At 41.9% G+C, this 22,104-nt stretch overlaps 1 protein-coding gene across 1 annotated transcript in view; it reads left to right on the forward strand.

Moving 5' to 3' along the window:
* The window catches only part of GRB14 (growth factor receptor bound protein 14), a 708,169-nt gene that overhangs the window by 363,469 nt on the left and 322,596 nt on the right, over nucleotides 1–22,104 (forward strand). Inside the window, exon 3 of the mRNA XM_086956601.1 lies at nucleotides 4,930–5,048. Coding sequence (XP_086812727.1) covers nucleotides 4,930–5,048 — 119 coding nt within the window. The remainder of the gene's footprint in view (nucleotides 1–4,929; nucleotides 5,049–22,104) is intronic.

Below are 22,104 nucleotides of genomic sequence, written 5' to 3' on the forward strand. Positions count from 1 at the left end.
TCGGTTTCATCAGCAGCTTATAAATGTGATTAAGGCCTGATAAAGTGAACATTATTATTATTGAAATAACAGGGGCACAGTAGAGATTTTGTTCTTGTGGAGGGTGTTTGTGTTGCTCCTTTATGTCTTTGTTCTCTGACTTTAAGATTTCAAGGAGAACTGTGGGGCTGATCTATGGTCGGAGAGCTGGAGGGGGGAGCTGATAGAGGCATACCAAGGAGACAATTGCCTCAAGTGGTACGTGGGAGAGGGGGTTGTCAAGCTGGGGTGGTTGGGGTGGTACAGAGAGCATGTGGGAGTGTAGGGAAGGTGGGCCAGGGTTCTAGTGTTGAGGTTCATGGGTGGGTCTTGCAGTGGGAAGGTGGAAAAGCGGGGAAGCTGGTAGACAATATGAGGATGGGCTTCAAGCTGTATCTCTTAACAGGTGCAAGAATAGAGAGTGGATTACTGAAATGGCGTGAGCCTGGTAGGATCTCCCAAAAAGGACTAGAAGGCTTTATGAAATGTCAAGCTAATGACTAAGATCCGTTTTGCAACTATAAATAAATGTGGTCTCAATGACAGAGACAAGCGAAGGAGGGTAATGCAGGATCTAAAAGCTCTTAAAGTAGAACCTTATTGTTTAAAAGATATACATGTAGAGTAATCATATGTGAAGGTGTTTGAGACCCTGGGCTTAGAATTAATTGTAAGCACTATGCAAGACACCAAAACAAAGGCGGGTGGCAATATTAGCACTAAGAGGGGTGGGAGAATGAATTTGAAGTACATTTGAAGTAAAGCAGGTAGATATGGACCCTGGATTATCGTCAAGTGGTGATATGGCAATGGGTCTTTTACCTTATGTACAGTATATGGAGCGGTTCTTGATGATCCTAGTTTGCTGGATATTTTAGCAGTAGGATTACCAATTTGGCCTCCCCACTCCATCATCTGTGGGGATTTTAATTTTAACAGATCAGTATGTCTGCAATTAGGCATATCAAGCAATTATATAGGAGGGAAACCATGGGTGTTTAAAGTTTGTATAAGCTTGAAAAGAGGAATAGGTCTGAAAGACTTATGGGAGGAGTTAAGGGCACCTAATTTAGGCTGTACTTATTACTCGGCTCCCCAACAGACTTTTGCCCAGTTGAATTTTTTTTTGCTGCCATCACAGTTATTAAGGGACACCCAGATCAAATTATAACTCAGAGTAATGTCAGATCATAGCCCTATAGTATAAAAACTTTCTATGGACGGGATTACTAGGAATACTAGCAGCTGGACCTTCGAGAGAGGTTTTTTGCTGGAACCGAGCTATATTTCCCATTGGAAGACATGGATTCCCAATTCTTTTTAATCTAAATAGCGGGAGTGCCCCCAGGGAGTTGCCTGGGATGCCTTTACAACAGGTATAAGAGGGGAAACCCTGAGGTCTAGTTTGAACCAGCAGAAACAGGAGAAATTACAGCTAACGGAACTATATATGAAATCTTACCAAAGCAAAGCCCTTGCCCATCACCATGCTAAGGGAGGGAGGAATTAATGTTGAAGAGGCTTAGCAGCAGATAATATAATGAAAGGATGGGACATCTATTAGCAATATGCACTCAACTGAAGGTGGCTGGAGACCATATTAAGGAAATTAAAGATATGGGTGGCAAATTGGACTAGAAACCTGAGGATATACCGGAAGTATTCTGAGACTATTATGCAAGTTTTTATCAAACTCAACCTCAAGTGGATGAACAGAGGATAGAGCAAGCTGTGGCCTCAATGTCTCTGGAAAGACTAACTCAGAAGGAGCAGGATCTGCTAGGGGCAATATTTATGGTTGAGGAATGGAGAGTATCCCTGAAAGAGGTACCATCAGGGAAAGCTTGTAGGACTAACCAAATCCCATTGGAGTTTTATAAAATGTTCTGCTCATTCTTAATTTCAGACATGATGGAACTTTTTGTTTAGGTGCAAGGGGGGTATGGTTTCTGAATCTTGGAGGAGTGCCAATGTTGTGGTGTTCTTAAAAAAAGATAAAACACTGGTCGATCCAGGATCATATTGCCCTGTAACACTGATTAATAGTGACATTAACCTTTACTCTAAGATGCTGGCCACTCGAATGAGCCAAATTATAGCCAAGTTGGTATCGCTGAACCAACATGTATTTATACTAGGCAGGAGCACCATGAACCACATCTGTCATGTAATTACGCTTTTTGACGTAGCCAAGGTGGTTAAGGAACCTTTGCTGTGACCTTGTTGGATGCTGAGAAGGCATTCAACTGGGTCACATGGGCATATCTATGGGAACTTATGAGAAGGATTGGATTAGGATGCGCATCATAAAAGCAATACAAGAATTCTACAGGAATCCAGTGGCCAGGTTGAAAATCATGGGTGGTCAATCAGGATTAATTAGCATTGGCCTATGCAGATAACATCCTGGTTGCATTGACAGACCAAGAGACTGCTATGCAGATAGTAGAGCATGAGGTCATAGAGTCTGGGAAATTTCAGGTTGTACCCTTACTAGACAGAAAATGTAACTGGTACTGAATCTATTCATTGTTAGTCAGGATCCAAGGGTCGTAGAGCAGTCAGTCTACCTGGAAATAAGATAAGTGCAAAGATTTATCAGGTGGCCAAGAATAATATTGGACCAATATTAGTTAAGGCAAAACAAGATGGTGAAAGAGAGCACAATCTTCACCTGTCGATTGTAGACCACTGCAATAAAATAAAGATCCTGCTCCTGCCAAATATTTTATACCTCTCCAGATCCCTCCCATTGGGTTTTGAAAATGTCTGGTTTAAAGCACTGGATACCCTTATTTCTAGATTTATGTTGTTTTACGGCAAAGTAAGGAGGGCAACTATATTTTTTACATTACCCAGAGAGGAGGTGGGGGTGGGTTCTACTAAATTTCAAACTTTATAGAGTTGCACTTCTAAAGGTTTGGATTTGCCTAATTTATTGATGTAAGTTCTCATCATTTTAAGATCAATGCCTGGGGGTGTATCAGGCCTAATCAAGAATGTTAAGACATATTTTCGCCTTCATGTTTTATTCAATGAAAATCTCGATATCACCTACTTTACTGCATGCTTATACAAGTTGATTGGGGTGCACCTAGATCTTGAGTTATTACATCTCTCAGAAGCTGCCTTTATATCAATCCAGCCTTCTAATTGCAGTGCCTTACTCAATAACTTCGCTCAATAAATTAGCTCCTGCATTATTTTTATGACCCTTAGGAATGACACAAATTTAAAAAGTTCGATTTTCTAGTATTTTAAAATGACCTTGTATTTCATGTGTTTCTCTGTTTTTTTCTCTAAGTACATTCTGAACGTAATTTCATTAATGGTCTTCTCATGTGAATTTTCTGAAACATACCAATTACTGTGCCCATATTAATTTTTTATTCAATCCTCTAATTTCAGTTTTTTGCTTTTTGAGTATTATTTTAAGTTTCTTTGGTAGTTTTTCTCCAAGGTACAATGTTCCTTCATTTTCTTCAGATTTTTTCCACGACAATATATTCTAGTTGTTTTTATTTGAATTTTGTTATGTGCGCTGAGAGTACTGCGCTATATTCCCAAATACCATTAATGTTTTTATTCAGGTCATCTTTATTCTCTTCTGCCGTATCTTGTCCCTAAATCCTAAAAATAAGCATTTCTTCTTTATTAGTTGCCTTGTTTTCATTTCTTTTTTATTTGCTGTATTTTCTTTAGGGATTTGGGCATGAATTTAAGGCTGATCCTCCTTCTCTCATCCATATAGATTTTCAGTTTATTTGAACAGTTGGTTTGGACTGGACTCTTCTTCAGAATTTGGAAAGTGAAAGTGGTTTGCATTGCATTGCCTAGCATTTACGGGCTGATTCAGATCTCACTCGGAAGGGCACCGAACGCGATCCGGCCGGAAAAAGTACAAGCCGTATGCGTGGTTACCGCCCGACTCGTACATCTGTACGAGCTAGCAAGTACGATGCGAGCAACGTGAAATTCACCAACCGAGTCCGAACCACTCCGTACGTCTCATCTGTAAGTAAACTGTTCCGTGCAATGGATGCGATTAACGACCGGCCAGTACGATGCACGCGTCGGACAGCCAGTGCGAATCGAAGTTTTTGGCTTGCAAAACATCCGGGAAGTTGCCTTTGGGGGTCCATGTCGGAACCCCTGTCACCCGCAGCCTTACGAGTTGGACACAGGGGGAGACCCAAGGGTCTCTCCAACACAGGCATGTACGGTGCGGATGGCACCAATGCGTACCCACTATAGGGGGCACCCTTGTGTGAGACGTACCAATTCAGTCAGTGGGAGCCCATGTACGTGCCGTATGGCCGGCTCCCATTGACTTCTATGGAAGTCTGACCGAACCAATTCAGGCAACTTGTGGCCGCATCGTACTCGCTCGGTCGGACTGCAGGACTCTGGCTTAGTCGGAAAACACTCCAGATCCGGCTCGGTCAGAGAGCTTTCCCACCCAGATCAGAATTGGCCCCTATGTGGTAAAGTAACATGCCCTCTCAGGGAAGGTTACCATGCTAAGTGATGGAGTAGGACCTTATGGAACCACACTGTAACCTATTTACTCCTAAGGAATTGGAGTCTCAATGCTTGATTGTCAGTCCTGCAGAGACTTGGTTAAGTTTGCTAATCCTTTAATGCTCCCCTTCTAAGATTGTCAAAACAATGTATCATCATATAAATGCAATTAACTGGTTTGAAATGTGTGCTACTTTTCCATTACACGTGGTGACCATTTTCCTTGTGGTACTTACACAAACTAACCTTTGAAATGGTAATTTGAGTAACTCAGACTTTTTACAATTTCTTGTATTTGTCTATTTCTCATTGTCTGCTCCCAGAGGTTTTCTAGATTGCTGCAAGATGACTACATGAATATAATCTTCTTTTCTTTATCTGTTTTTGTAGAAAGAACTATAGAAGACCATGAAATGGTTATTGAAATACAGTCAAGTTGGGGAATGGAGGAAAGTCGGTTCTATTTCAGGAAACATTTTGCCAAGTATGATTTTTTTGAAAACCCTGTGGTGAGTGGCATCCTTATTTCACAAAGCTATATTGAAAACAATATACTGTTTAAAAAATTATCCTCGCCAGATGCTACCATAGCTACTCTGAAACCAACTAGAGAAGAAGCAAGATAATGCAAAGGAAGATAATGAAAGTATGCTATTCTAATAGAACACAGGTAGCCCCTTAAGAGAGGAAAAAGGGTAATAAGCAAAAGAAACTCTCAGTTACAAATCACAAGGCAATATCAAGCAGAGACATGAGAAAAAACAAGGGAATAGTAATTAAGTGGACGTAGAACAAGACAAAGTTATTCTGAAACAGGTGACTTTCTTCCCTAGCACTCTCTGTGTCCTGACAGGAGCAGTTCCTAGTCTTTTCTCACTTTGATGGGGGCAACACCCTACATTCACATCTCCTGAAATCAGCTGAAATTAAAATCTCAGTGTTGCATCTCACGTAGTCCAAATGGCAAAAAGATCACACCGCATAATCACAATTCTAAAACAACTGCAGGCATTTCTCCTTGATGGTTGACTTGACCATCAGGTGATCATCACACTCAAAAGGCACTACTTCGTGGTCTCTCCAGAAAACCTACATGCCTCAGGTGGTCAGAGGATATCTAAACGTAAATTCACCCTCAGATAGGAGAGCCATAAGAGAAAGCTACTGAAAGAGGGGGTCTTCTGCCGAGCCACAAGATTTTTGAATGAGCTCCCACTGGACATGCAATTTATCCCTAATCTGTGAGCATTTCGGAAGCCCCAAAACACTCCCATTTAAATTGCACCTAGCAATCTGGATATTGCCACCTATAAATATTAATACTTTACCTGATAACGGTTAATGTTTATTGTTAACATACTTGCTGTACGTTTCTTGTGAAGCCTATGTGGCTAGGTCTGCAGTATATAAATATATTTATTAAATAAAAGTAACCAAATATGCCTTTCAAAGTACTTTTAACTTAATTTACAGAGCATCAGATTGAGTAAATGGAACATATCTGAGCATTACTATCCCCTCTTTCCATATAACAAAAGGAAGAAAGAATAATAAAAAAATAAATCACCACGCCTTTCTCCTGAGTGACTGAACACACCAATCCATAGAGCTTTGAAATACTGGACAGAATATCAAATGACAGTGGAGAGACTGAAACCCTCTCTGCAATACAGAACTTTGATAATTAATGCAAAAATAGGTGTTCTGTTTGGATGAATCTGTTTAGAAGAAACCTTACATATACCCTTTGAAAAAAGTTACCTACTGTGTGAACTTGAGTTGCACCCCATACTTTTCAAGAACAATCTAAACAGAGGTGCTGTTTCTGATGTTCTCTGACACAATATCGTGGTAATAAAATATAGTTGACAAAAGTACTGTGCCAAAACTATTGTTGACAACAATATAGTGTTCTTATACATAAAATAGAAATGACAGTTATATCGACTCAAAAATATAGTGGAAGGGAATATCGCCCAAAAAGAGGAACAATATTATAATGTTTTAATATATGTACACTTCAAATTCTAAAATATAAAATGAATATGCTGATTTGAAAAACTATTTCATTACACACACACACACACACAGATCTACCTATCTACCTATCTATCTACCTATCTATCTATCTATCTATCTATCTATCTATCTATCTATCTATCTATCTATCTATCTATCTATCTGATCTCTGTTCAAAACTCCAGCAATAGCAGGGAACATGTTGGACTTCTGAGGCTTTAGATTTACTATGCGCACTCCGTCTAAGCAACAGTAGAGAAAATGTTGAACTTCAGAGGAGTTAGGTTTACTATTTATTCCCCCTCCAGTCTAAAGAACGGTGGAACATGTTGGATTTTGGTGGAATTAGATTTACTATTCCCACCCCAATCTAGGCAACAGTATGCATTGTGTTGGACTTCAAAGTGACTGTGTATAAGAATACATGTCCTAATTATTTACAAAAAATATTTCAATAGCTAATAAAAAATAACAGAATTATAGTACATGGAAAAATAGATTAAAAAATAAAATTACTTTTGGTGGTATTACTTGTCTAACTATAAAAGAAATCAATTTAGGATACTACTTAAATACAAATAAAATGTAAAAAAAGAAAAACATTACAACAGCAACATTTTAAACCCACTTGCCATTACAAGAATGAATGTAAAAATGAAAATCATTCCAATGGCAACATTTTAAAATCACTTGCCATTACAAGAATTCAAATAAAACAAATGATTAACATAGCAAGTACAAACGTAAAATATACATAATTGTCAATTGAGCAACAACATAAAAATAAGGATTAATATAAAAATATTTTACCTTTAATGTATTCTCACCCTAGTCCCCAACAAATATATAAAAACATTTTAAAAAAGACGTCTAATAAGCATATCAAATTAAAATACACTTTAGAAGGCATAAAACACTACAATAATTCAAACAAATAAAAGCAATTAAGTAATCTACATAATTAATATTCAATACATATCTAATTACCATACCAAATAATTTAACATGCTTTTAATTCCCCTACAAACCCAACAACCTGATACTAAAATATAACTTAGAATTACTAAATATAAATTTGATATATGCTTTGAAAGGAATACATTAACCTGAAACTATTGGATATAAAATAACATGACAATAATAAATCAAATAAATGATATGCATAACTAATAATAGAATAAATATTTATTTTGCAATAAAAAACAATTACAATTAAATTGAGATTATTTATCGATTATTCATAATTTCATTAACTTTTCACCCTATTCCCTTATGAATCCAACAACCCCTACTACACTATAGATTACTAATAAAGTTTGAAAATAATTACAAAAAAATTAAAATGACAAAATATATTTAATAAATATATAAAAAAAAAATAAACAGTCAGTCAAAAATCACTTTAGTTCATCAGTTGATAAGACGGCGTAAAAAGTATTCTACATGCAGTAAAATCATGGTATACATTAAAACAGGCGGAAAAAAAGGATACAGATAAAACTATTATACAATTAAAACATGGCACAAAGAGGGGAACAATTTCATTTTTTATGTTACAAATACTGCTTACGTCTCTTTATGGCACAGAGCCAGAAAACGGCAGATAAAGGAATCAGACAGCTATTTTAGAAGGTATAAACCTGGTTGACATTGCCTCACCCTATATCTGCATCAGATTGGGCGGACACAATTCTTCCTCTCCTCACTATGGAATTGACAAAATAACAAGTGGAGCTCACATTGGGCTGATCAGGAGTCACATGGGCAAACAGACAATGCATTCATAGGGTGGATATTAGCAGGATAGCCAAGGCTTAGGGGAATGTAGTTCAATCAGAACCTCACTAACAGAAATCTATGGTGAGTGTTAGTCACAAAAGATAAGCAATTAAGATCAGGTGTGTTTATTTTAGGCTCTAGATGGTATTGTTTGACCCTTGGTTTACAACATTTGGCTTCCCATCCCATTTCCCTCTGTTTTTCAGTTAAAAGTTTTTTCAGTTCTGACATAGAGAAGGAGGTGCTGGTAATAGGATCATCAAATAACTTGTCAATAGTGTGCAGGCTGTTCTTGACAAACTGCAACCATTTTATTCTGCAAGACCCATCAAGCTCTAGGCAATCATGTAGAATTTAATGCGTTAGATTCAGTGTTTCCCTACTCCATATTGCGTACCACAAAGGCGGGGGGCAGAATGAATATGGTCTGTAACAAAAGGATCTTCCAATTCAGTATGGCAATTATAGGAGGAACAAGAATGTGTAACACCAATCAGGCATTTCCCAAAAATCTTCTAAATCTGTTGAAAACTAGAAACAGTAGTGACACCCCACACTGACGCTCCGTATGCTGCCATAGACATTGCTTTTGCTTCATATGTCGTTTTCATGGTTTCTACCGGTTTGGACCCTAGTTTCTTGAGGAAGCTAAAGATTGCCCCCACGCTCTTTCCATCATAAGGCCTCTATTGGCCACCATGTTGTGCCATGTATTTTTTTAATCGAACAAATAACAGAGTGATTCAAATAAATCCAATGTCCTCACTTCTATGTTCCAGCTAGGTGGGCTTCCTAATCTTGCTCTTGCCACAAGCACAAATCATTTAGTTTCATTTACTTGAAGATCTAGATTATTCATAAATCTCACATAGGTGTTTATATGCATCTGCAACACATTTCCAGTCCGAGCCAGCAATACTGCATCATCTGCGTAAAGAAGTAGAGGCACAGGAGCAGAATATAATAATGGGGACGTCACTGGCAGACACAACTAGTGCGGCTTCCACGCCATTTGTATAGAGAGAATAAAAAGGGCGCAAGTATGCACCCTTGCCTGACACAGTGAGCGAGTGGAAGTGTCTGGAGCACTACCCCTCACTCCCCAGGTGAATGCAGGCCGTAGCTGGGGAGTAAAATCCTCGAATAAAGTTAAGTATTGGTTTGTCTATGCCCATGTTTTCCATAACAGACCATAACTTCGTAATGGCCACTCAGTCAAACGCGGCTGATAGGTCCATGACGGGCATATAAAGATGGCCTTCCTTTACTGCTGTGTATTTGGCGATCAATAAGTTTGAGGTGAGACACTGGTACACACTCCCTTTATTCTTTCTAAAACCGTACTGGGTTTGAATTAATATCTTATTTTCTTGAGCCCAATCCTCCAACCTATTTAGCAAGAGATGGCCCATTAATTTTGCTGTACTAACTAACAGCGGTATTGGTCAATAGTGTTTCACTACTGATTTGCTCCCCTTTTTATAGATCGGTATAATCACAGATTTTTTCCAAGAAGGGGGAACATTCGTTTGTGATATGGCATTAAAAATATCATCAAGTATCGGGCCCAAAGCTCCTGGTTCATTAAAAAGAAGTCTATTGGTACACCGTCTGGCCGAGCTGCCCTCAATCTGCTACATTGGTTCAGTGCATTTTTCAATTCATCCAGGGTAAAAAATAATTTAACTTCCTCTGGGTGACTCTGACAACATGATATTGTTAAAGGACCCCCCACCCCCTTCTATGACAAACACCCCAGTGAAGTAACTCACCCAGTCGTCCTCTGTTACATGCTGTTCTAGGGAGATATCTGTCTCACCTTTAAGGAATGGGGTGTTAATTATAAGCCAGAAATCCCAGCTATTTTTTAGCATAGCTGTTTTTGTTAATTTATCCCATGCTTCTTCTTTTCAAGCCCTTAGTCTATTATCTCTTTCTGCTTTGAAAATGGAGCGTAACGATTTTACCAGCACGATATATCTTGGTTTTATTCTGAGGGCAATGCCGAGGTTTTTTAATGCTTTGTTGCAACAGCCATTGAACCAGCATACTGTTCCCCTGGCTTTTTCCGTTCAGGGCTGTAAAAGATTTGAATTAATTTCAGCTATAATTCGTTCAAAGGCTACGGGGGGTTTGTCGGGCTGTGAGCATGGTCCAGACAGATTGAGACATCCTGGATCATAGTGGAGACAATACTATGAGTGAATTTTGATGTATCTGCCATTTCACAACAACTCAATTTTTCCTTGCAATTAATGGCTTTGGGAATAGTATTCTTAAGACCCCAGGGTATTGGAAAAGTAGTTGCCGCGTTATCACTAAATGAATGAATTACTGTCTCAATGAGGGAGACCCGTGTTCTTAGAGTTTTGGAAGTCAGAATAATCAATCCATCGATAATGGGATCGAGCAAAGAATGTGTGATCTAGTTGGGCACTACTGGGCTCTACTGAATTAATTATCTCAAGATTATGGATCACTAATTGTCCATTTAGTACACAGCCATAGCTACAATGGATAAAATGGTGAATAGGCTCCCCTATGTCCTTTATCATACCAGAGGCAGCAGGCTCTATCCTGTTGCAGCTACGGATGTTAAAGTTGCTCATCCATAAACTCTCTAAGGAAGTGTGGTGGTTTTTCAAGAGGTGGTCAATATCTTTCTTAATTATTTCTACCACCACTGCCATATCTCCTGTACAGTTATTTTTGTACAGGTTAATTAAAAGCCAATCCCTTCCATGCTGGCCAGCACATAAAAGGATGTGGTAGTAGGGCGATGTATTTATAAACCTTCTTACCTTGACCCCAACTGTGCTAGCTATTAGGGTAACTAGCCTCCCACTTGCACGCTTTGCTCTGGATGGAACAGCATCCATTCAAGAGGTTCTATAGCCATCTATGCTGATCGTGTTGATTTCCCATGTTTCTTGGAAACACAGACTATCATAGTTTAATACAAGTCGTAACCATTCCTGATCCTGTATTTTCTGTCTATATCCCACTATATTCCAAGTGATTACCTTTAGGTATACAACTCTGGACCCAAGGTGGGACTTGTATTTTGAGTAGGGGGTTCGGTATTAGCGACCTGCTGTTCAATTAGGATAGAGAGTCAATCACAGGCTTCGCGATCAGTTAGTAGGTTCATATCTATTTTTAATTGGGATCACTGGCCAATCATCAAAGTGTTGATTATGATTTGAATTGAAAGGGGTCCTGTCTTGAGCGATACAGGAGTGCCAAAATGGTTGATAAAAAAAGCCAAAGGTCAATGCAAACATATGTGAGTCAGATCGAGGGGCAGTAGGCAAGCAATACATTCGATAGATGCACAACCAACCTATGATTATTAAAGTTTATGATCACGCAGTCCCCCAATAGATTTTGTACCATGGCCCATCCAATTTACCAGTCTATCCTTATGATGTGGTTATAGAGCATAAGGTCCCCCATATTATATTTGGAAAGCCAGTGCAGGGCCTTGTCCATCAGTTGCGTTGTCGACTCCTGCTGCTGCAGTTTAAGTTTGGGCGTTTTGGCTAGGATAACAACATAAGGGCATGCTGCCGGAGGTAATGCCAACCGCCCGCCGTGCGATGTGGTATTTGATCCTTCAAAGGCCATAGAACCGTCTGTGGGTGTATCCACGTTGTTGCCTCTGTTGCTTCTACTTTTTTCGTCACAGATGGTTCCAACCTTTTCCAATCCCCGTTTGTCTCCCCCTCCAGACGAGGACAATCGCACTCTGTAATGGTTAATATCGCCCTCAAGTTCGCTGTTGGTGGTAGAGTTGCCTATTTGGGGTCTGTCTGGGGCTCTGCCTGGCAGCATCTGGGTGGATACTGTGTCCTCTGAGACCCCCTATTGGCAGTGTTGGGGGCCAAGATGGCCAAGCTTTCCATCAAGTGACCTTAATGACAGTGGTTGGCCATACCTTTGGTCATCACTAAGGTGAAACTTAAGGCCTTCTACTGTCTTTGTTAACCTATCCGTGATTGGCTGTAATAAAGTACTGATGATTTTTTCCATTTTTTGGCATATAACATCCTCTATGGGGCGCTGAGGTAGAGCTGGTAAGAAACTTATATTTGTGATTTCCCTTTGCGGGGGGTTCAGAACCGTATTTTTAATTTATCTTTCTGGGGGTTCCGTAACCGGACTGCACTCGGTCTCAATGGAGTTGGATAAATTGAGGCTCTCCCTCAAGGCCATCGAACTTGGAGCTGATTTAATAGGAGGATCCTCCCTAGGGGTCAGGGAACCCCTCCCCATCTCCATGTGGTTAGTAATAGGTAACCTTACCTCTTCCAGCGAGAGGCGGCGTTCAGTGCTCTCGATCTCCTTTGAGAGGCCGTCAGCTGCTCTTATCAAAAAAGAGCTCAGAGTGGTTATGATCTCCCCTCCTGCTTCAGTGGGCTTTGTATTCTGCTTTCCCATGTCCAAGCCCTCAAACTTCAAAGCCCTGATGAAAGGGGGATGGACTAGCATAGCCTCCTCCGGGTGATGATGGTTTTAGAAGGGCCCTGGTGTGGCAAAGGGCGCTACCACAAACGCTTCCCGCACCACGGACCGGCATCACGCTTAGGAGTGCTTCACTCGGACATAAGGGGTAATGGAATGTGAAGTCCCTCCTGCGATGTCGGCAATTTGTGCATGGTTTTCTCTCCTTCTTAGGATTCACTGGATGGGCTACCGTTGGCGGCTACAAAGCACTGCGGACCGGTGTTGCACTTTAGAGCGCTTTACTCAGATGCAGCGGGTGATGGAATGTGAAGTCCCCCCTGCGATGTCAGCATGCTGTGCACTGTTTTTTCCCGTCCTGGGTATTTACTAGAAGGGCTCTGGCTGGCGGCTACAAAGTGCAGCGGACTGGCATCACGCTTAAGAGCGCTTTACTCAGACACAGGGGATGTGAAGTTCCCTCTGTGATATCGGCAAATCATGCATGTTTTTTCCCCCTCCTGGGATTCACTGGATGGGCCTTCGTTGGCGTCTGAAAACAATCATCCACACAATAGTAACACCTAAAATAATATATTAACTAAAACATTGAATTATTTTAAAAACTGTTTTTTTACAACCATATAAAAAAAAACACTATTAAATCTAACAATATTTTGAAAATTATATTGTATACTGTTGGACCTGGGGTTACCAGCCTACATAGGGTAGCTTGGCACAAAGTAGGTAGGCTTATCCCAAAGGTACATGTGTTAAGTTTGCGTCATACCCTTCAGTAACTCAGCGCTCATCCACTAGGAAAAAGAAGACACCACACCAATCTTGGGAAAATACGAGCTGTTTTATAAAAATCTCTTTGTTGTTTTTCTTTCTGCTTCTTGGCAGTATTTAGTTTCAGTTCATAAAATTTTACTCTACATTTTTTTGTTTCCATTTACACATTTACAGTTAGCATGTTTGACACCATTCTTCACCCCAATAAAAGGAGCTTCAGCAAAATTTATCGTATTGAGTCAGAGTGGATTTCTCAGCTTAAGTTGAAAGATACAGCACTATCCAAACCCTTTGTACAAAAATGCAAGGCAATACATTACCCTTAGGATCTCATTAGTACTATTGGTAGGAAGGTACAGGTTCCGTCAACAGGTTCATCAATAACACATTTCTTTCATTATCACAGCAACTGTTTATCTAAATAAATACAGGCAGGTTAATTCCTTATCTTAAACCACTTTCTTTTGGTTCTCCCCCTGATCACATAAGCTTAGCAGAATAGCTCAGGGAACCTACCAGGTGCTGGATAGCCTACTCAAAAACATTCCCCTCAATTAATCTGTTAGAGGCTCCCTCAACTATGACTGGGGAATGCCTTGTTTAAGGAAGTCTCTTCCTAGGCAACAGATTTGTCTGAGAACAAGTCCCGTACTCTGGTAGACCTATTCAGGACGAAGTTCACAAAGTCTGAGCCACCCTGCAGCCTGCAGCATTTCCCCTTCATCCGGGCTGGGTTCGTTTTACACGGGGGGATTAGGGGCTTCTGACGACTCTCCCTCCCCCTCCTGACAACGTTCCCCGCTTACTTCCTAAGTTCGGCAGTTCCGCCAAACCCACCGGTCCGCGATGGAGTCTCCTCAGCCTGGTCCCGTTCTTCAGTTGGTGCAGGTTCCCGAGGGCTGGCGGCCTCACTCTGTAGTCGGGTCTCGTCTGTCTACCTGACAGGATCCGATGCGACCCTTCCTCGGCACTTCCGTCACTCCTCCTCACGCCGGCTCCTCTCTTGAAGAGCTCCGCCTTTACCCGGCCTCTCTCGGCACCTCCACACCTTCCGACGTCACCGCCGATCCGCCTCCAGAGCTTCCGGGGTCCTCCGGCGGTGCCTGCTGTCTCTCGCTTCCACCCGGCAGCGCCAGGAATCCGTGACCAGGACGCGGGAAGGAAGAGGCGCTTCAACACTGCGGAGTTGTCAGCTGGCACAACGGGACCTGCACACGGTGAGTCCCACTCCTCCTTCACCGGGACCGTTCTCCGCCTCCCTCACGCAGCCTGACAGAAATGGCCTGGTCTGTCTGCGCTGCTGGTAAAGTTCCTTTCAGCACTGCCGAGTAAGGGTTCACAGCTGCGATTAGTAATGCTGTAAAGTCAGTTTCCTTTCCGTTCTCTTACCAGCAGCATCAACTCCCTTTACTGGCCAATTAGGGTCAAAAGGAGGGAATAATTTCGAGGTTGGGATGGAATCACGATGGCCGGGCTTGGTCAACCGGAAAGGGGTCACAACAGTAGAAAAGAGCAGCTGACCCGCAGATCAGTCTATCCCCTCTCAGTGCGCCTTCCTCCTTACTAAGTCGCCTCACTCCTCACCAGTTCATGCCACCCTCACTCTGGTCACACCTAAAATGGCTGCCTACCATTCCGCTATTTATAGCCTAGGTCCAGAGGGTCTAGAGTGGACCAGAAAGTTCTGGAACCCCTCATAGTTCCCAATGACCCTAGGTTCTGAGGTGACAGTTGTGGCAGTTGTGAGCCACCATTTTGTAGGTCTGATAGATTTTAGTCAGAAAGGCACCTAGGGCTTCAAAAAAAAGTCTATGAGGGCAAAAAGCACCTAACCCCTAGGTCAACACCTGAAAAGTCCAGTGGACATAAACAAAATAAAAGGATTGAGGGGCAAAAAGGGGACAAAAATTAATAAATAAATAGGAGGGACCACCCAAAGGGCTGACAGGTCTAACATATACCAAATAAAAAAATATTATATTCTTTCCAACAACATTCTGTCCCATGATATTTTGTGAGAAATTGGGTTGTTCTTTGACTGAGTTGTTAGCCCTGGCAAAGCAACAGCCAAAATTAGTCAGGTTTAACTTAGAGGCAATGTCTAAAGTATTTATGCAGCACACAAACAGCAACAGAATGAAAGCACAACACAATAAAAATCCAGCACTAATTTATAAAAAATATAGTAAAGTTTAATAAATCCCTTGACATCAAAACTTCAAAAATCAGTTGAGCCAGGGTTAAGAATTGTTAACATTTTAAGCGAAAACTAGCGACTAAAAGATCAGAGCGCCAACTCCATACCTGATCAAATTAGAAAAATAGGAGCAACTGCTATAGTGCACAGGCTGCTGCAAAAAGTTGATTGGGTCTTGGCAGTGCTTACCTAAGGATTTAGTAGAAATTTTAAAGAAACAGTTCTGTGAATGTAAAGTTTAGTGAGGCAAGGCTGAAGGCAGTATCCAAGGAGGGAGCATAGTAGTCGGGGAGCCTCTGGAAGAATTGCCTGTGAAGCTTTCTACATTTGGACTTGGTCACCTTTTGGAAGTTGAAAATTTGCTGTGGGACGAGGCAAGAGGCTGTAGCCAATGAGAGTTCCAGAAGGCTGGATACACCTTTGGTGAAGGATTGCTGAATAGGATTTGCTGCTGCCGAGAACAACATAGCGGGAGCTAACGTGAAGTCAGGCTGACTGCTGATTCGCCTCAAGTGAATCTTCGAGCAGGTTGGTCCAGGTATTGCCTCAGTTCTCAGAGCTATTTATGCCAAAAATTGTGTAATTCTGACGTTTTTTATTTTGGCTAGCTGGGCACCTTTAGCACCTCCACCAGGGGCACAGGACTGGAGGGGAACCACCTTGGGCGTTATTACTCACTCAGGCTGAGTTCAGGTGCACGTTCAAGATAGTGGAAGCCTGCTATGACTAGGCCTGGGAAGAGTTTGTGGGTTTCTGAAGTGATCAACAAGCTCCACTGTGCTACATGGAGTTCTCCAAATGGGGAGTGTGTTACGTCATGCTGGTTGTTAGTGCCTGGGATTTGTTATGCAGTGTTAAATCAGCTGGAATGGCACCAAGCACAGCGCACTCTGCCACTCGAGTAGATGTTCTGCTCGAGCTGCAGCTTCCTCACCATGAACGGAAGGTTTCTCAACACGAGCGGTAGCAACCATCTATGACACACCACTTTGAGAAATTTCACTGTGAGGTGGCCTGGAATAAGACTTTCCTCATTCATGTTCACCAACTTAATGTTGGCAAGCGCAAGGGGGGAAAAAACTCCACTTTCCCGGAACTCCGTGCGCTACGTGGAGCATGGAGTGGGAAAAACTCAGCAAACTTCATGAGCAGAGCGGAATTTCAGACCCAGGCCTAGTTATGACTCTGTAGCTCTGAACAGGAGGCCAGGAAACTAGCATTTGAATCACTCTACTAGTACTGGGTTCACATGAACAAGCAGGGCTCAAGCATTCCAGGCACAGCAAAGCAGTCTTGTGGAGTACACAGCAGTCCACAGCAACAGGCAGTACTCTGAGAGTCCATCCACAGGTCCAGAGAGTGAACTGAAGGATGATTCTGATAGCCCTATTTTTACACCTGGTATATTCTTTGCTGTAGGAGATGTTTCTAGAAAGGTCTCTTTGAAGTGATTGGAATTTCCTGACTTCCCTGGCTCTAAGCTGGCTGAAGAGACAGTGTTGTGGTGACAAGGCATTTGTATGAAGACAGAGCACAGCCTATTCAATCAATCAATCAATCAATAAATCAATTAATCAATCAATCAAGGGCTTCTAAAGTGCACTACTCACCTGTGAGAGTCTCAAAGCGCTGGGGGCGTGCAGCTCTGGGTCAGCCTAACATGACTTGTGGTGTGCAGGGTGGGGGAGCATCTGATATTGACTGGACACTCATTAGAGGCCTTGCTCATGACGTAGGAGAAGGCTTTTCCACCTGCTCTGGATCTGCGGATGTGCTGGGTCTCTGCTAGGGCTGGGTCGGTGGAGCAGAGGTTTCCTTTGGTTATGTGGAAAGAGACTCTTCCATTGAGGTCTTTGGGTCTGATGTTGTGGAGCGATTTGTAGGTTTGGGTGAGTAGCTTGAAGGATACTTTCCTCTCGACCATGAGCCCGTGGAGGTCTCGCAGGTGTTGGGTCATGTGCTCATGTAATGCAGTGCTGAGGACGAGTCTGGCTGCTGTGTTCTGGTTGGTATGGAGTTTTTGTAGCAGGGGTTTGTTGATTCCAGGGAAGAGAACATTACCGTAGTACAGTCTGCTGGTTGTGAGTGTGTGGGTGACGGTCTTTCTGGCTTTGGGGGGATCCATTTGAAGGCAAGGGATGGGGAGGGAGTTGAAGCCAGTAGAGGTGACGGCATTGATCTGGCAAGTCATGGTGAGGGAGGAGTCTAGATTGATCCTGAGGTTCTGGGCATGGTCCGTCGGAGTGGGTGGGTTACCGAGGGCAGAGTGTGACCAAGTGTTGTCCCAAGCGGTGGGGGAGGGTCCAAGGACGAGGACTTCTGTTTTCTCTGAGTTGAGCTTTAGGCAGCAGTTGCTCATCCAGACTGTGACGTTTTTCATTCCTTTCTGTAAGCTGAGTCTGGCGTCTTTGGGGTTCTTTGTCAGGGAGAGAATGAGCTGGGTGTTATCGGCGTAGGATATTATGCTGAGCCCATGCTGTCTGACGATGGCGGCGAGGGGAGCCATGTAGATGTTGAAAAGCGTGGGGATGAGTAATGATCGTTTGGGTACTCCACAGTTGATCTCTGTGGGTTCAGAGAGGAAGGTTCCCGTATGCTGGCATTGTGGAGTTTGGCTGAGAGAGTGCAGTGGGAGACTGTGTTGAAGGCTGCAGAGAGGTCTAGCAGGAGGAGGTCTGCGGTGGGGCCCTTGTTGAATAGCACACAGATGTCATCGGTGGTGGCAAGGAGTTCGGCCTCAGTGCTGTGGTTACTGCGTAATCCGGACTGGGATGAGTCGAGGATGGTGTTTTCCTACGATGAAGGTGATCAGCTGGGCGTTGACCAATTTCTCTGTGACTTTAGCTGTGAAGGGAAGGAGAGAGATGGGCTGGTAGTTTTTCAGGTCCGTCGGCTCAGCTGCCTGTTTCTTGAGGCGAGCTTGACCTCTGCCCACTTCCAGTTGTCAGGGCAAATGCCGGATTCGAAGGAGGCATTGATGGTGCAGCGTAGTTCAGGTGCTATGGCAGTGGTGACCTTGTGGAAGATGTGCAATGGGCAGAGGTCCATGGGGGCTCCTGAGTGGGTGCTCTTCATGGTTGTGGTGGTGTCTTTGGTGGTGACCGGTGTCCATGTGGTGATGGTGGGCTGGCTGTCATTGCCGGTGGTGAGGGTGGTTTCAGGAGTTTGTTCGCTGAGGTTGTCGTAGAGGGCCTTGACTTTCAGGTAGAAGCAGGAGCCGAGCTTGTTGCAATAGGTCTGATTTCTATAAAACCAATAAACACAGGTGTATTGTTTTAGTACACGCTCCTCATTCTCTATCATCCCTATTACACTCGTAGATATTTCAGGATTGCATCTACCTCAAATTGGTCTTGGACATCCCTTCAAGGAACCTGCAGAATGTTGTGAGGTTGTTATCCTAAAAGAACAAGGTAATTTAATTACTCATTGCCCATTTTTATATTCTTAATAATTAGTTGTGGACTTGTCACAGGTTCCACTTACTTGGAAAAACTTCCCTTTGGCTTCAACAGTCACCTATTCTTCAGCTTAATGTTATGTTTAATGTGGCTTGTAGTGCCAATTTGTTTATGAGCCTGCAAACACAAAATTGTTATCAATAGTGGAATGGAGGCTCTAGGCTTTTGATTGAAAGGCAAGCACATACGTGTAAAATCCTTCATTTTAGCACTTACTTGCTGTTGAAGTTACTACTGACAGTTAGAGCTCACTGTTGCAGAAATACAAGGATCTTTATCACTCATGTTAATAATCATGGCTTTATCTTAAAGAAAGCACAAGCAAAATCATGATCTTGTTAGTGTAATAGAGATGATAGAGAATGAGGAGTGATTCTAAAACAATACACATGTGTTTATTGGTTTTACAGAATCCAGTCACAGCCCTGAAGAGAACCCCCAAAATAGAGTGGGACTTGAAATGTGTTGGTACTTATAACCAACATGGGAAGAATTTAAATAAGAATGTGTAGCAACTTAGGAAAATATATGTATCGAATACTGTAAACCTTTGTTACATGAAATGTTGTTTACCTCCGTTCTTCTTGAAAACTTGATCGGTGGGTAACCTGTTTTTTCTGTTTTTGGACTGGAAACCATCTCAAAATGTTATTTGTCACTGTGTCTCAATTTTGTTGCTTTGATGTAATGTGAACATTATGTGTATCTGACCTCTGCCTTGAGGATTTATAAAATAAAATGATTGAAAATGAATAAGTAAACAGAATAGACCAACTGATTTGTGGATTTGGTTTGAGTCTGCCTAAAGGTTAGCATCCTACAAATGATCAGCTAGATGTTTTGACTTTTTTAACTTTCCAAAAGTGGCATTTTCAAAATTCTAATTTAAAATCTGACGACTATTGAAGAGGATTATTTGTTTCATTGTTCATAGATACCAAACATGAAATGCTTATCTGTTCTGAATCAAAAGTTAGCACTGATTAAATGTAATAAGGTAACCAATGTTGTGCTATGGGACAGAGAGGCCCCACAGCAGTAAAACATTAATTTGAGTTTTTCACTACTATTACATGTAAAACTTAAAGATACACGTCTAACCTTTTAATTACATTGTCCTATGGGCAACCATGGGCCTACCTTAGGGGTGACCTGTATTCAATAAAGGGGGAGTTTAAAGTTTGGCTGGAGAATTGTATTGCCATGTCGAATGGAAAATTTTAAACTGAATTCAGGTTGGAATGGCAGGCACAATAAGTGCTTCAGACACATTAGTGGCATTTGATGTACAGGCCCTTGATATATGATATACCACTCAATCAGGGACTAATAAGTACATTTAGTATGCCAATCAGATGTAAGCTAATTTTACTCTGTTTAAATTAGAGAGCAGAAGTACTTTAACATTGGTTAGCAGTGGTAAAGTGCATAGAGTCCTAGAGCCAACAGTAACGAATTAAGCAAAAATAGGAGTGATAAAGGAAAAAGGCAGAGAGGGCAAAGTCCAACAGGTAGTAGCTATAATTTCTAAAGTCCTACAATGTTCCAAATTTGATATTTTGCTCAAACAACTTTTGTGACCAGGCTAAACATGTTTATGCGTTTGTAGTAAAACATTCAAGGTAAACAATTCAGTGGCAAAGACGAAAATGATCAAGTATGTCAGGCAATCAGAGGGTGCAAATCTGTCCCTGCTGTTTCGAGCCTCAAGTCAAAGACTGTGTGAAGCACAGGAAGGATATAAAGAGTAGTTTGCATATATTAATTGTGTCATAATTAGAGAGGAAAACAAAAACTGATATATGGTATAATTGAAGTAATCTTGCCCACTGTTGGTTATTTGAATTAATTGAAAAATAAAATCTTCGTACTGAAGTTGTATGTTTTTTGGGGGAAAAGCTCTTCCTCACTTTAGAACATACACGTTTGTGGATTCTTAAAGTATCTTCCTGTCAAAATGCTCCCTTTGACCCATACAATGTTGCTGAATGTTCAACTTTGTTTGAAGAGTGTTAACTTCATGCTATTAGTTCTTCCCAGTACTGGATAGCTTAATACTCTTGAGCTTTAATCTGCTTTTGGTCCGTGCGCTGTCAGACAAAAATGCAAAGGACTGCAGCTCTATGACCAGGATCTATTGTCATAATCTGTGTGGCTTATGCAAAATCTAGATGATGTTTGGCACCCATGTTATTATTACCAAAAATGGCTATTAATACCACTCCTGTCTTACTAATTTGTAGGTGCTGATGAAGTGCAGATGCATTTAATAATGGTTGTCCTCTCGTCTGAAAAAAGTGTCTTCATGCAAATAGGGAAATGTGAATTGTCCCTCTGCATTCATTTTTTGCTAACAAATCTCTCAGAGGGATGCATGTAATGCATACACTCAGTGGATGACGTACATTTTAAATGCTCTAAACTTTGCAAGACATTGGTAGGAGGTTTGTGGAGGTCAGCATGTGAAGAAATTAGCCGGCACTTGTATCGGCATTCTTAAGAGCTTGAGGAAGTTTCTTCCCCTCTTGCCAAGTTCTGCCAGAGAAACAGTGGTTTGTGCGCTAATCTTGTCCCGCTTGGACTACGCCAATGCCCACCTGGTCGGCTGCTCAGAGTCCCTGGTCAAGAAATTGCAGGTGGTGCAGAACTCTGCGGTCAAACTTCTTATGGGACTATCTCCCAGGAACAGTGTACGGTCACATCTGCGTGCCCTGCACTGGCTGCCAGTTGAATCAAGCCTGAGATTCAAAATGCAGACTATTGCCCATCGGGCCCTATATGGTACCGGCCCCTTATACCTACAAAAGAGATTTGCCTTCTATGTGCCAGTGCGATTACTTCGGTCTTCCGCCCAATGGCTGAGCAGACCCC

This window comes from Lissotriton vulgaris, chromosome 2_1 (assembly GCF_964263255.1).
Source record: "Lissotriton vulgaris chromosome 2_1, aLisVul1.2, whole genome shotgun sequence".
In the NCBI taxonomy this organism is placed as follows: Eukaryota; Metazoa; Chordata; class Amphibia; order Caudata; family Salamandridae; genus Lissotriton; species Lissotriton vulgaris.